Source organism: Typopeltis vanoorti, chromosome 6 (assembly GCF_054136105.1).
Source record: "Typopeltis vanoorti isolate ZY-2024b chromosome 6, IOZ_Tvanoo_1.0, whole genome shotgun sequence".
NCBI classification, from domain to species: Eukaryota; Metazoa; Arthropoda; class Arachnida; order Uropygi; family Thelyphonidae; genus Typopeltis; species Typopeltis vanoorti.
In genome coordinates, this window is record NC_143554.1 from 115,443,754 (window position 1) to 115,460,132 (window position 16,379).

Below are 16,379 nucleotides of genomic sequence, written 5' to 3' on the forward strand. Positions count from 1 at the left end.
AAAGTGGATGTTAGGAGAAAAATGCTAACTGTTTTTTCTTTTGCTTGTGCAGTATAGCATCTGTTGTGGTTGCAAAGTTTTTTTTAACAGTCCAGAGACATTTTTATTCTAGTCTTCAGAAACAACAGACAGTAAAAAATATCTATTCCTGAATAAAAATGAATGTTCTGTGTATTATAAGACGTTGTTGATCTACAACAAATACCAGCATATGTGAGATTGATAAGACTGAAGAACAGCTGATACTAAAAAAAAAAAAAAACCCTAATGAATTTAGGATTCTCGAAAGTGTGCATAATTCCAATAATGATCAGATGTTATGTATACTGAGTCTCAGTAAATAAAATAAAATTCTTCGAAACAGAGTGAAATATACACAAACCAGAGAAATATACAAAACATGTGCAACAAATTTTATGAGATGATTTGCTGCTCCATCAAACCATATTTATTCCTGCAATACTCTCTCTCTCTCTCTCTCATAAGTTTTTTTTTTTTAATTATGCCATCATAAATTCACTTATTCATATTTAGAATTTATAGGATCGTGCTATTCGCTCCACCCAGCAATTTATAGGACACACATATCACAAATAATTCTTAATTATTCTTTACCATTAATGAAAGTGTTTCTACTCACACTTATTCCTTCCTATTCTCATGTCTTATAAATGATGGGTCACATATTTTCATCTTTGAGTATTTCAAATATAACAAACAAATATAGCATTCTCTTGCATTGTTGTTTTCTAATCAATCATAAAACAGATTGTTCCCCCATTCTATGCAGAAGTATTCAAAGTTATCCTCAATTAATTGCATTGGACCAATTAAGATGAGTACTGATGTGCTATGCCCTCTCAAAACTTTCATACATCGATAAAATGCAATCCCATGATCATGGGCATCAGCAGGGGGGAAAGGGTACTTCCCCCAGGATCGATTAAAAAAATTCCACAAATTATAATCGTAAAATTGATTGAGATATGTAATCTTACACCTTCGACCCTGGGAACGCTTTGTCTGTCTTAAAATTTTATTATGGGTTGGCCTGTTGCGGGGTAGCCATAGAACATGTCTTTTATTGCAGTAATACAACACGTGTTCCTGTTTTTGGTTCATGTTTTTCATTTGTAAACAGTGACTGATTAGTTTATCCTCTGTGTTTAGTGAGTCACTGAGTGAAGTGTGAATTGTAAATTTATAATGAAACAAATTTAAACAGAAAAATACATTTTTAAAAAGTAAGTGTATGTAATTTAATATTATTTTACTTGTTAGTTTATGATTTTTTTGCTTTTAAACTGAAATAATTTAATATGCCAGTCAAATTTTTAATATATGAAATTGTGCTAAAAGCTATTAATTCTGAATATCTTTTTTCCCCCCAAGAATTAAAGATCATTAAAATCGATGCAAAATGAAAATAATTATAGGTTTACATCGACAAATATTACATAAAAAAAGCTAAAAGACGTTTATTGATGTAATTATTTAATTAAATCAATAATTAAAATAATTTATTGATGTAATTATTTGTCTCCAAGCTTCCCCCTCTCCTGAAAAACATGACAGCACACCCAACCGAAATGATCAAGCGACACCACTCATATATATATATATATATATATATACACACACACACACAGTGGCGCACTCAGAGGGGAGGGGGGGGGGCAAGAGGCCTTGGCTCTACAAAGAAAAAGGAAAAAACACTAGAAAATTTTCCAAAAATCTTTTCCTAATTAATAAAATTCATTTTTTTTAATTTATGTCGTGTCATGTCTCAATTTCTATACTACTTAGCGACCTTTATTCTCACCAAGCATTTTGCAAATTTCAGCAGCCAGCCTGTCACCAAAGGGAACAGTGTAATGACACACTCTGAGCCAACTAAAGTTCCTCCAACGCTAGCACTGCTACTCACAGAAAGGTACTGGAAAACTCTAGAAGGTGAGAAGAAATAATATAGTAGTGATTTTTCTCAATTGTTTCATATTCTTTGTGGAGTAAAAGTGTACCTTATAATATGATGAATGTCAGATGCAAATTAAATAAATACGAATGTCTTAACTGGAAAAAATACCATTTTTTTTTTCTTTTTTCTAACTCTAAATAAAGAACTCTTTGTAACTTAAAATTAAAATAATTTAACATATTTTGCCAATAGATGTCACCACCAGCCCACGAATAGTGGAAAGTGTTTCTTTGTCTTCAACTACTGATGCGCACATTGGTTCCTCACATGATGCTCCGGAAATTGGGTCTCCTCCGGAGTGTACAGACAGCGTTCTCTCTCTCAACACGTGCCGCGTCACGTGTTGCCATAGCGTGAGAGACACTGTTAGAGGTATGCAAGAAATGGTCGTAGATACCGGGGAGAGTGATACTCGTCATGTCAATATTAAGAGAGGTGGAAGCCCGGTGAAGAGTAAAAGTAAGTACGGTTCTTCATATGAATCGAATTCTAGTTTTTTTTTCCCCTGAAATCTGAGAAACTCAATAAAGATGTTTTCAAAAATAAATAAATAATAAATAAAATAACATAAACAATAAATAAATAAAAAGTAATAAATAAAATAAAATAATAATGCATATAATAAAATAAATAATAATAATAATGTATAATAAATTAAATAAATAATAAAAAAACAAATAATTGAGTAAATAATAAAAAAATAATAAACGAATTAAATAAATAGTAAATAAATAAGAAAAAAACGAATAAATTAAATAAATAATAAAAAAATAATAATAAACGAATTAAATAAATAGTAAATAAATAAGAAAAAAACGAATAAATTAAATAATAAAAAAAAACAAATAATTGAGTAAATAATAAAAAAATAATAATAAACGAATTAAATAAATAGTAAATAAATAAGAAAAAACGAATAAATTACATAAATAATAAAAAACAAATAATTGAGTAAATAATAAATAATAATAATAATAAACGAATTAAATAAATAGTAAATAAGAAAAAAATGAATAAATTAAATAAATAATAAAATAAATAATTAAAAAATATTTTAATAACGCTGTTTTAAAAGCATGACATTGAATAGTGATCCAAAAGCAGTGTTATTAAAATATTTGTTTGATTTTGACAAATATTTTTAAAGTTGTTCATTTTCAATTTAAAATAACAGATTAAAATTATGTCAATGGATATTTTTAGAGTGGTGTTTCAAATCTGAATAATTTTGTGGTTTCATGAAATGCTTTTTATGGTTCAAAAGACTACTAAAATAATATTTTCATTATTTTTCTAATTATACAATGATTTTAGAGTTTTTGAAAGCGAGGATAAGAATTTAAAAAAAATACAGGAAATTACAAAGATACTTCTGTAAAGCTTTGTATATTAAAGAAAGAGTTTATATAATGAAAATTATATGAAAAGAAGTACAGTGGAGTTTGAGTTTAGTTCTGGTAACTGATTTGCAAAAAGACTACGAGAAATATGCGTGGATCTTATTGCTCAGTGTGGCTGTAAGATGCCTCCGATGTCTTTACTAATGGAGCTAAGCTGCTGAGTGCCTCTACTACTGGAGGATAAAACTGAACAGCTGAGATTATAATAATAATCCCAAAGACGTTATAGTTATTTATTTAGCTGCCACGCACGTGATTTCCAATTTATTTTTCATTTTTTCGAAATTACTAATGAAATTATATTCATTTTCATATGCATACGGTTTGATATGTAGAGCTTAAAAATAACACATGCATTCATTCCCCAAATTATTATCACAGTTTTCGTTCTTTCAGGGTTTAGCAAAATATTTAAATAAGTAAATATTTTAGATATCTGTGTTTTGTAACTTTTTTGTAACTTTGCAATTTTGTACTATTTCATCGAAGATGAAATAGTTACAAAAGTGAAATTAATATTTGTTAGAAGTTTATTTTCCACTTGGTTAGACTATAATAAATTTAATTTAATCCTTTATCCAAGTATATGCAAACAAACTTTGCACCTGAAATATCTTTAGGACTGAGGCAACTCGCAGTAAAGCTGGACCAATCTCTCATCGCTCCTTGTCTCAGTGTCTCCCATAATGCAAAGCACATCTTGCGGACATGTATAATGCTATGCATTAAGGGAAGGGCCACTACCCAGACCGGTTTCGACCTTTATTGAGGTCTCATCAGTGGAAGCCAAATCCAGAATTGATGATACTAGGGCAGAAGCAATGGAGAGGTCATATTTACTTATACGAATTGCCAAAAGGTGTCTCACCTTATTATTAACTCTGGATTTAGAGAAAGATATTGTAAGTTTATTTTCCACTTGGTTAGACTATAATAAATTTATTAATTATAGTCTAATTTATTTATTATTATCTGGGTAGTGGCCCTTCCCTTAATGCATAGCATTATACGTGTCTGCAAGAGATGTGCTTTGCATTATGGGATATACCGAGACAAGGAATGATGAGAGCTTGGTCCACCTTTACTACGAGTTTGCGCCTGAAGATACTTCAGGCGCAAACTTTGTTTGCATACACTTGGATAAACGATTAAACTAAATTTATTACAATATTTGTTAATTTAAAGGTTATAATCACTAACATATTCAGACCATCTGCAATACAAAATCATTAGAATGAGATTTATAATGTTCTGCCTAATACACAATAACTATAACGTTAAAGTAAATCACAGTCTACCGGGGGAGGTAGGGATAGAACAATAGTCAGACAAACGTGCCTAATCTTAAAACAATAAAAGCATTTTATAATAACCTAACCAGTGAAACAACTATATCTTATTTAAGAACATAAATTATTCTTAGAAATCGAAAGGAAAGCCAAGAAAAAATAGAACGAAAGCAGAGTAAACTCATTTAGCCAAAATTCAAGAAAACTTAAAAGGAAGAAAGAAAGAAAGAAGAAAAAAAAACGCAACAAATGTTCAGATGATGTTCAGAGCCGTAGCGTAGTCGATAGCAAAGAACGTCTTCGAATTCAAAACCCAAATAGAATGCAAGGACCTCTATAAGGACTTTTCAACTGAATGTGAACAGCGAACAAAGGCTCAACATTTTTCTACCTCATACTTCGGATTTTCATCCTGTACAATAGAAAGAATATCTTCACAGAACAGATGCTTTGACAGATTATGGTATCAAGGTTAACTGAAATATCAGTTATTAAATTAAAACAGGATCGAGTTTCATGAAAAGGCATATTACCTTTGCTGACAAATAAAGTATCCCTGCTTCAAATAAAAAAAATAAATAAATAATTTTTACTAAATCTAATGAGGAATGTGCCAACTGAGGCGTTATCTGAATACTCTGTGGCTAATAGATAGGTTGATCAGTTTACTCAGTTTGTTATACCTTTTAGTTGGAAAAACCTGGATTCGAATCCCGAGTGGTTTTTCGCTGAAAAAACATTTTTCATTCCACAAATCGGAAAAACACGCAGGCACTTAACAGACATAAGACAATCGTTTGTAGCTTAGTTTCTTTGGCTGTCATTCAATAACCCGACTGTATTTTGACACGAAGTCTTATTAATGTTCAGTATACCACTTCTTAAAATAAATTAGCGCAATTAAAAACAAAAAAAAAATCCGATTTTGCTTCCATGGAAATATTTGTTTATGTAGATGGACTTTGAAAATAATAAAAATATATATTTGAAAATATTTACCTCTCATCTCCTTCTGCAGGCAGGAAAACCTTTCATCACATGGTCCATTCCTCCCAAAATGCCAGCTCCATCACCCCAAACGTAACAAATTCAAAAGAACTCCTTGAATCCGAGCAAGCCAATGATCACAGCTCAACCACAAGTTCCCTGGTGGACGGAGAGGCGATCTCCATGCAATCAACTAGAAATCAAACAGCGCACAACGTTAGCCAAAAGGAGAATGCAGCCGAACAACAATACACGGACGATAAAGTGGCAGATGAAGTCGAAGACAGAACAACGTCTTTATTCAAGAAGTTCATTCAAAGGGTTGAAAGATCAGCAGCTTCGGGTGAACAAGATTACAACGGAGGGAACTCGCCAAAACCACAGATTGAAAAAGGTAGGAAAAACACGACGTTATGTTTGATCAGATATCATGCAATTTGAATGCGGTTTTGACTTGATTTGGGCGAAATGTCGTCCCAGATATTCTTTGAAATGGAAGTCGGATATGTTAACACTTAAAAAATTTCCAGTCCAGTATTTCAAGCGTCAGAGTGAACTTGAGCTAAACTTGCATGTTGGACAGTGATCTCAAGTTTAGTTTCTTCTGTTGCTTTTAAGAACTTTTCAAGCAGAATCAGTTAGGAAGTGCGGTGGAACTGCAAATGGTAGATATCCTACTCTCTCTCTCTCTCTCTGAATCACGCATTTAGTATTCCAGTATTCAGTGACATCACTCTATGAGGATTAGTTCAGAATATTTCTTCTAGAGATCTAAGAGACCTCTGTCTAATAAACATTATTAGATCGATTGTAATTTCCTAGTAACATTGTGCTGATTTCGGCAGTTAATTTGCTATTTGGATCTAGCAGTTACACTGTCATAGTATGGAAGAGTTAGAAGACGATCCACAGAGGAACTTTCTGAGTAGACATCATCCACTGAATTCCTTGTTCTACAAGAAAACTTCCGGCATGTATTTATACACCCTAACCTGAAGGTCTATGAAGAAATTGGCTTGTCAAACCATGTTTGTTATAAATGTCTTTATTATTTTATAATATCATTTAAAATCATCCTTCACTAACATTCACTTCACTGGTTATGGTATAATCCTATCTGAATCCTGAGAATCTTAATACCTTCTGAATCCTCAGCGTAATCGTTGGAAAATCCATGGTTCAATTGAGACATCTTCCAGCATACTGTGGAAAGTACAACTTAATAATAATCGAAGTTCCAACCAGATCCTTCAAGTGTCTACCTTTGGGACTAGGAAAGATTTGAATAACATATCATTGTTTGCATGGTTCATCATATATTAATCCAAAATTGATTAAATGAATCTTCGTTGTTGTCGGGAATTCATCAGACTTTGGGCTTCAGTTAAAAACACAAGTCACGAGGACTTTGGAAAATTAAAATAAAAATTAAATGAAAGTAAGAACTAACTCATTTTAATAAAATGAATTTTTTTATGATCTATATAGGAACGACCGTCTATCAACGAAGACCACAAAGATTTGAAATAGAAAGAAAATTGGAATTATACACGCTTGTAATAGCATACACTTCAAGACTTCGGGGATGCAGTGAATTGAAAAGAGCGGATGAGCTATATTATCTTTAAAAGGCCATCAATATGATTTTAATATGGCCTTCTTTCTTTTCTACTATAAGAATACATTTCATATCTAATAAAATGTTGCCTACTTTAGTAGTATGCATAAAAAATGTGGGCGAGTAATGCATCCCTCTGTGAAAGACATCCTGATTAAACGCTATATGTCTTCTTTGTTTCTAATTTTCATAAATGAATTGACTCCATGGGCGTCTTAAGCGAATGATTTAACTAGAAAAAACTTCGCAAAAGCCTGCGTAGTTCAGTGGAAGTGAAGTGTGCGTCCATTGCGCTAGATCGCCCGAGGAACGGCGACTTAAGTTCAGTTCTAGTTGCCGAACTAGAAACTTTTTCTAAGCCGTTTTTTTCGACCGGTTCCCGAGTTGGTCGATCTCTGACACGGACAAGCGAGTTTTGTTTTTGGTAAACTCAAGAAAATCGATCCTAGAACCCCCATTAGCACCTATAGAAGATTGTAAATGAACATCTCGGAGGGAAAACAACTTCTCTTTCTCTCCTTCAACTTCTACGATTGTTTTCCCTTTTTTTTCTGAACTTCAAATCCTATTTTGTTTTGTAATCCTACAGCCCTAGTTCAAGCGTTTGACAATTTCCTGAACTTATGTGTTTAAAGGACTCAGATCGAAGATTTCCAATGTTCATAAATGCCTTTCTTTCCAGCCGTTCCTATCCTGATAAAACTTTTCAAGAATTTCTTAAGTCTGAACCATCCGAAAAAATTTATTTAAAAATATTCATGACTTTTGTTTTAGAATTTTGACTATCTCCCTTAAGAATATACTCTCTGAAAATGACTACGACTTAAGACATATACAGGGAGAAAAATAAATAAAAAATATTTCGCTATTCAGGATCGCGATATCACGGACGTTGTGAGATTTATAAGAGCAGTTATTTTTCCATACGATGGCGCGATGACGATGAATAGTTAGACTAGTTTTCAAACATTAAACAGTACGAAAAACCGAAGAAGCAAAAAAGATGAAGAAACAAATAGCAGACGTTGAACAAAAAAGAAAAATCTAACCGGACTCTTCTTATATATCTATGCTATGTATTTATTCGTTGTTTACTGAGCTTAATATTTACTAATATCCATCATTCTTATGTAATTGCATGAAGGAGACAGTCGTATAAATGTTCCTTTCCAAATACCTACGATATATTTGTCTGCCATTGTATATATTTCAAATATTCCATATTTCCTCATATTCTCATTGCAGGTCCATCGAGTATTGTTGAATCCTTAAGGATAGCAGAATTTAACATCACAATCGAGCATCGCTATTGCAGCACCAATGACTACCAGCACTCGTGTGTCATCCCGTTGTCCAAATATATGGTTCTAGAAAACATCACTCTCGAATTTGTGTAAGTATTGCCATGCCAATTAATTTGCATATAAATTTATATTAAGTTGCATTAATAACGATACTTGACTAATTAGTTTATATTTGTTTTCTACATTTGAATATAGTTTTAATGTTAAGGGACATGTATGCATTGTTAAAATACTGTGAAAAATAAATCTAATGACAAATACTTTATTTTAGCCTCCAGAGGGCAGCACACGTTGTCTACTGTGGTTCTCATAGTCAAATAGTGACTTGTCCAGTGGTTTCTGGTAACCAACCAGCGTTATCACCAGAGGTTAGCCAGATCCCCACTACAGAGGTAAATATATGATCATAACTCTTGTTTTTAATTTTTTTTTTCATGTATTTGTGTATCAATCCATCCATTTATTTATCTCTTTCTTTATTCTTTCCTTGTTCCAGAACATTCTTCGCATATGGAAACTACCTGTAGGCGTGTATTCCCATAGTTCCTATCAATTCCGTGTGGGTTCTGCTGATCTCAGTCCAATACAGGCAAGTAACCACATGTTTGATGGGACATATCGTAATCACATGTTGATTGTAATTTTTAAAGCGCTTACAGGAATTTCTTCTATTAGGTCTGGCGCTACAACTCGCAAATTAGATTCCAAAATAGAAAAAAAAAAAGACAGTTTCTGTACCTTTTTTTTTTGTAATAATCAATTTAGAAGACGTGAAGGTAGGCGTGATCATGACATACGCTGATAACCCTTTGTGGTATACTCACTCAGTCAAAAGAATAAACACCGAAATATAAATAAAACATTTCGTCAAGTTCTAACGTCATCTTTTAAATAACAATGTCGAAGTTCCATAGGAAACGAAATAAAATAAAAACTCATATAAAGGGCAGATCACCAGCCTTATAATTCATTATTCTAGAGGTGTGGATGTTTTCCTATCTTTCTAAAACAAACCCCACCTTCTAGTTGACACCGAATTAATCAATGAATAAAAATTAATTAAAAATTGAACTTAGTCGACATTCAAAGCACCTTATTTCTTCTTCTATTCAGTTACGGCACGTAATCCATCAATCACGTTACCCATCTGTTTGAAATTCAATGAACACCAGATGACGATGGGCACTAAGTCAACCACTATTAATCAACGCTGCCATTTCTAATATGTGACAAATTCGCATGACGTTTCTTGGCTAAATGTACAAGCTACTCAAAAAACAATTCGATTAATTCAATCAATCGGCAATATTTTCTTCCTCTAGATCTCTTCAATTAGGGTGGATATATTAATCAAGGCAACCCTTTGACTCTCCTTCTTTGTATGATGGATCACTAGAGGCAAATCTACTAGGATGACGTGCGGATAACTAATGAAGGTCCGATGTTAATCGGTTACCATCCTTCTCTAGAAAACTAGTTAGACTAGCGTATTGAGATACACTTTAGCAGCCAAGATAACGTGAGGCCAGCATTATTCCCTCCTATGTTTGTTATCAACACCAAACTACTATCTGCATAACTTCCATCGCATATGGTGCTCTGGTTTCGCCCGCAAGTTTAAAAACAACCCTTATTTTTTTTGTCGGAGAGTCTTCAATGTCATTAAGTGGAATCTACCGTTCACTAGCTGTAAACGAAATGGCAGAAACCGATGGAATAAAATGTTATTAGCTAAATAATAATAATAATAATAATAATAATAATAATAATAATAACTCATGCACTTCCAGCATCGAACTTAAATTGCCATTTCCCCCCCAAAAGTTTACTACCATTACTTTCGAGCCTCCGTAGCTCAGTGGGTATAGATAAAGCCCTTTGGTCGGGAAGACCTGGATTCGATTCCCGTCTAAGAAGTGAGGAACGTCTATCTGGTGTCTTTCGACTAAAGGTGAGTTAGCCGATCTCGTAAGGAGGTAGGGTTTTTTTCACCCGGAAACTCGGGATTTTTTCGTCCCCCCAGAACAGGCAAACAGGCTTTGTGAATACACGCATCTACAGACCTAAGACACACCAGAAGACACTAACCATCTTATCCTCGAAGCGGTCGCGGTTTCGAATCGTAACAGGCCATGCCTAATACGAACGTAACAGGTCACTAGACCTAATATATGTGAGAGAAGGAACATTACTATCATTTTTTTTTGTATAAAAAAATTGGTGTTGGAATTCTAAAGAGCTTGTGCATTTTGAGGGCGTTACAAAAATATTTCTTTTGAGATTCGTTATGCAAATGCGGGGCACCGACTGTGATCATTGGTGGCTTCCTTAATTTGAGATAATAGGGTGAAATATAAATAATACATTTATAGATTATACTTTTATTAAAACAAAGAAAATAAATTTTATAAAAAAACGTTCTTGCTTTTCTTCAGCAAAATCTTCCAAAATTGTATTAAAATTGCTTGCTTTCTCATAGAACACAGAACAAGGAACTGTGTTCTTGTAAATAATCGTAGTGAGTAAATGATAGTAAGCCTATAGAAAGAAAAAAAAAAGCAATTTAAGTTCAGTGATGGAAGTGCGTGAGTTTTTTTTTATTATTATTATTTCACTAATAACATTTTATACTATCGATTTTGTCGACTATGGAATTGGCAAAATCCTCATCTTTTTATTGGAAAAAACCTAGGTTGGAATTCTATTTGCCGGTTACTAAAGGATTCACCTTTCCTCTTCCCCAAAATAAACAACTTGAGATAAAGATGCTCCGCGGTCCTCTTGCTTCAGATTAACCATAAGACCAACCAGAACTATTTGGGGAAAATTCCAATGTTTCCTATTGTTTCATATTACAAAGTTCGGTTATAACAAAAACATTAATTAAATATTGTGAAAACATGAACTTTCGTCAAGGTTTAATATAATATTTATTATATGATATATACATTGTAACTGTTCATCTACAACAGCAGGATCCAAATTATATTCTGCCAGTAAGTTAAGAATGAACTATTTTTTTCTTATATCCGGTTTTCTATAGGATGCACTCTTTCTTTCTTTCTCTCTCGTAGTCCTAAATGGACCGTTGGGTCACTCATGGCTGGTAGGTGATATTCTTTGTTAGCCTCCTACAATCATCTCGGTCTCTTGTTCTTGATGTCAATTGAGAAAGGGAGGAATTTGTCCATTTTTTTTTAATGTTTTCAGTCCATTTTAATCGAGGTCGACCCCTAACCCTTGATCCCGGAACGATTCCTTTTAGCGCTTGCTTTGGAATGCCAGTAGCCCTCTCCACATGTCCGAACCATTTCATCTGTCTTCTTCGGATGACTGTCAGAATATTTTCCCTTCTCCCGTCTGTTGAATCAATCAGTTTTCGGACATTTTCATTGGTTTCATAAGCGGTACACGGAATTCTCAAAAGTCTTCTGTAAGTATTCATTTCAAAAGACAGAAGTTTCCTCTCATCTTCCCTCAATAAAGTGCAGGCCTCACAACCATACAAAAGGATAGAATTCACCAAGGTGTCAGTTAGTCTTAGTCTGGTTGTGATTGCTATTTTTGGTATCTCCCCACAATGGTTTTAACTTCTGTAGGGCCAAGGTTGCCTTAGCAATTCGGTATTTAATGTCGGTTTTTGAGTGACCATCTTGACTCAACCTGCTTCCTAGATAAGTGAATTTGTTTACATTCTCAGTTTGTTTATTGCCAATTTGTATCTTTTGTTCAATGTCTGATTTTGAGGTTATCGTTGTTTTTGTAGGATGCACTCAGTGGCCAAAATATCAGAGATATCCCCCTATGTTTTGTACCTATAACCCTGTGAAAATTGCTTTGCTCGTGTAGATCGAAGAAAGACCACATGTTTTTTTATTCTGACGATTAGAGGAACTTTTTCTAAACCTCTTCAGTCCCACGCTGAGTTAGTTTATCTTTGGCATTGTTTTTTTTCTTTTTCTCCAGAAAACTAAGGGATTTTGACTTCAAAACTCAAGAAAATCAACTATAGAACTCACACTATTTCAGACAATAATAAATGGTGTTGGGATTATTGACCACTAGATGGTGGAAGATGTCTGCCATGCTCTCTTCCATGGATGACCATGACAATTATTTATAGCGTTGAACCAATTTCAACGAAGGCTAACATTAGATGAGATTAGTTGCTCATTGATCTACAGAAAGTTAGTTATGGTTAATCAGCCTCATCTACTCCTTTTGGAGAACAGAAAACGTTAGCGGATTTATTTATATTTTATCCCTATGCTAAATGGAATTCACACAACTAATAACTATCATAGCAGATACTTGGCAGTGCATTGCATATGGGAAAGAATATCTACACTCAGATGTGTGCAATAATGGGAAAATACCTGAACGATGAACAGGGGACGATAGTGGGAGTCAGCTGGGATATTGTTTGGTCTTCTAGGGTAACGATATCAATGCAATATGGTCGGAAACATCTGATCAACGATACGACAGTCATATGAAGGATCGCAAAGACAAATAGATTGAAACAATTAGTTTAAATGACTGTATTGTACACAACCCAAAACTGCGAAGCGGCATACACAAATGCACATGTTGGACACTGTGAGAGTGAATTACCACCAATCTAGTGAGAAGATGATGCTTGTCAACAAAAGCAATTGCAGCCAAGGGACGTCACCGAACACAAGAGGAGCTGAGAAAGGGGTGATGAATCCCATTTCCTGTTATGGAATGGAAGTGTTCATCACACCTTTATTAGGGAACAAGGGGATGGTGACAATAACATATGGGTCAAGCACGCTTGGTCACTACAGACTGTCACTCCACAAACTTTTTCCAGCCACTATAAGTCCCCAATAAGAATAGTACTCTTCTCACAATATGCGACGAAATTCTTCTATCATCTGAACACAATCGCAAATGCATGCTACATGGGAGTCTAACCTGCATCTTATATCTTGAAAAGCAAAGATGCTGTCCACCAAGCCAACCTGACGAGCAACACCCATTCATATTAACTATTTATCGTGCATACAAACCACAGGATAACAATAATGGAATATATCACAGAGAACGCAATGTCTAGAAATGGCTATAGGAACGTGATAATGAGTTTACCTTAATTCGTTTTTTCCCACACCCACCTCAAACCCACTCTATCATAATTCCATTGAACGTCTTTGGAATGCATAAAAGAAGCTGTTCATAACAGTTATCCGACGATAGCAAACATCATGGCTTCATCATTTCTACTTTAGCGTGGGATATTTCGGGGAACATTTCCATAGCCGTGAACTAGTTTCGATGAAGGCTAACATTAGAGGAGATTAGTTGCTCGTCGATTTGCAGAAAGTTAGTTTTGGTTAATTAGCCTTGTCTACTCCTTTTGGAGAATAGAAGGAGTTAGCGGATTTATTTAGATTCTTATTTATTTATTCTATTCTGAAGGCTCATAATGATGCTCTGAAATGCTCGAAGGAGTGAATGTAATACTAATGATTATTATTGTTATTATTATACAGGCACGTCCCTGGACTCTGAAGATTCATCGCGGGAGATCCAATTTATCATACTTCTCCTTGATCCCATTAATAGATAAAGCACTCACAACTGAGTCTAGCAACCCATTCGACTCATTTACAACTCTCGAAGCTAAAAAATTTAGTCCTCACACCCATACTACCACACCCTTATTCGATTTCCAAGGATGAACCTCTTGAGTTTCTCTAGCCAAGTGCCGAAATGTTTCCCCTGCATCAATCCTATAAAACCCTTTAAGCAACTGTGTTTCCATCACATCTCCTCTTTTTCTCCCATCAACCAAATTTTGCAATCCAGACTCCCCAAATGTATCCTCATAGGGAACATTCCACAAGCTACTTACCATCTTGGTCACTCGCCTCTGAATCCTTTCCACCTCTTCCTCATCCCCAAGAAATCCAGGGGGACCAGACATGAGCACAGTAATCCAGATGTAGGCGTATCAAGGCCTTATGAAGACCAATAGCAACTTCCTTATCTCTCAACATGTTAATGTGTTCTTCAATAGCAAAGTAAACTTATGGGCTACCTTAGTAATATGTCCTCTAAACTTTAACTCTCTGTCTCCACCACCCCTAAATTTCTAGCTTCATCAATTTACTGGAGTACAGGCCATCAATACGATATATGACTTGTAATCTATTTATTCCAAAATGCATAACTTTACATTTCTCCACAAAACTGAGACCCATTATCTTTTGCACATGCTGACGGCCTATTTAAATCGTTCCAAGTTCTCCGCATCACCTTAATTAACTATTACAAGGCTGAAGGTACATACCATTTTGAACGGGACAGTACCGTTTTTTTTCCCTCATATTTCCTTGCCGTTCCGTTCGTTTTAATAAAAATGCCAATTTTGTCCCGTTTTTAATAAAAACTATAAATATACTTTAATATTGGTCAATCATAAATTATTATTCATAACCTATAATCGTATATCAATATCATGGATACCAGTAATTTGTATAACCATGGAGTCGCATTGTTCGATATAAATATCGAGATCTGCAGCGATTTATTCAGAGAAAATAAAAACTACATGTTGGCAACACTTGCGCGTTTCAGACGCGGCGTCTGTTCTGCGTTAGTTTTTGTTTTGCCTGTATGCTAACCGGTGGCTTTGATATTCAATGACGGTGGTTTAAATTTCATATTTTTTAAAGTTTTAAGTCTTATTTTTTTAAAGCATTAAGTCTATCCTTGCAATGTCAAAGAGGCGAAACTGCAGTTTTAATGATGATCTCCAGAAATAATTCAAATTTATTCAACCGGACAAGCTGAATGGAAAGAAATACAGGACGGTCTAAACGAGGAACTCATCACACGCACAGAAACAGAAGAAACTCGTGTATTCGATCAGTGGACCCTCATAAAATCTATAATTGCGAGGCAGTTGGATACATGGAATAAAGAAAACGTTCCTGTAGCTGATAGATGGGTACAGATTTTTTCTGAAAAGGGCAAAAAACGCATAGACTTTAAGAATTTTGTAATATTGTAGAGAGTGTTCTTTGTCTTCCAGGAAGTACAGCACCTGTTGAGAGAATATTTTCTGTTATGAACAGTATGTGGTCAAAGGAGAAATCTAGATTAAGTGTTGAGCCAATGAAGGCTAAGTTGTAAGACAAAATTGTGTGATGGAGTGTGAGAAGTTTTATGATAGGTGTTGAAAGACCGAAAAATGCTGTTCAAGATCATTTCATCAGAGAAATATTCATGGTACGATCGTGGTGAAATACAATCTTCCTCTACGTCTACCTACATTTTTTTATGAGTTTTGTCAACTGAAGAATAATGGTAAGCTCAATATGTTTATGTAAGAAAACTTTTTTTTTATCATCTTACTTTTTGCATGAATACAGAACATTCCATAAACCTCGTCCTGTTTTTGTCATCCCAATGTCCCGTTTTTGTCTCAAGGAAATATGGTCAGCCTAACTATTACACTACCTAATTTCGCATCATCAGCAAACAACTGAATATTTCCTTTCACGGTATTTCCTATATCATTTATGTAAAAATTAAATCGCAATGGTTCCAGCACTGAACCTTGCAGCACACACCACTGTTCACCTGTTTTCGTCTTAATTCTGCCCCCTCCATATACTATTTTTGATATCTGTCCAGCAGCCACCCTCTTACCCACTTAACCAGTGTCATATCCATTCTCATATTTTCTAATTTGCGTAAAAGAGTTCCATGTGGTATTCTGTCAAATGCCTTTGCAAAATCCAACAAAATCATTGTAATCATTTCCATTAT

General features: G+C 34.3%; 1 protein-coding gene across 1 annotated transcript in view; it reads left to right on the plus strand.

Moving 5' to 3' along the window:
• LOC150105836 (myelin regulatory factor-like) overlaps positions 1–16,379 on the plus strand; it is a 38,499-nt gene that overhangs the window by 10,910 nt on the left and 11,210 nt on the right. Inside the window, exons 11-16 of the mRNA XM_090394576.1 lie at positions 1,844–1,953; positions 2,171–2,437; positions 5,686–6,048; positions 8,518–8,665; positions 8,848–8,968; positions 9,073–9,165. Of these exons, the coding sequence (XP_090250702.1) occupies positions 1,844–1,953; positions 2,171–2,437; positions 5,686–6,048; positions 8,518–8,665; positions 8,848–8,968; positions 9,073–9,165 (1,102 nt within the window). The remainder of the gene's footprint in view (positions 1–1,843; positions 1,954–2,170; positions 2,438–5,685; positions 6,049–8,517; positions 8,666–8,847; positions 8,969–9,072; positions 9,166–16,379) is intronic.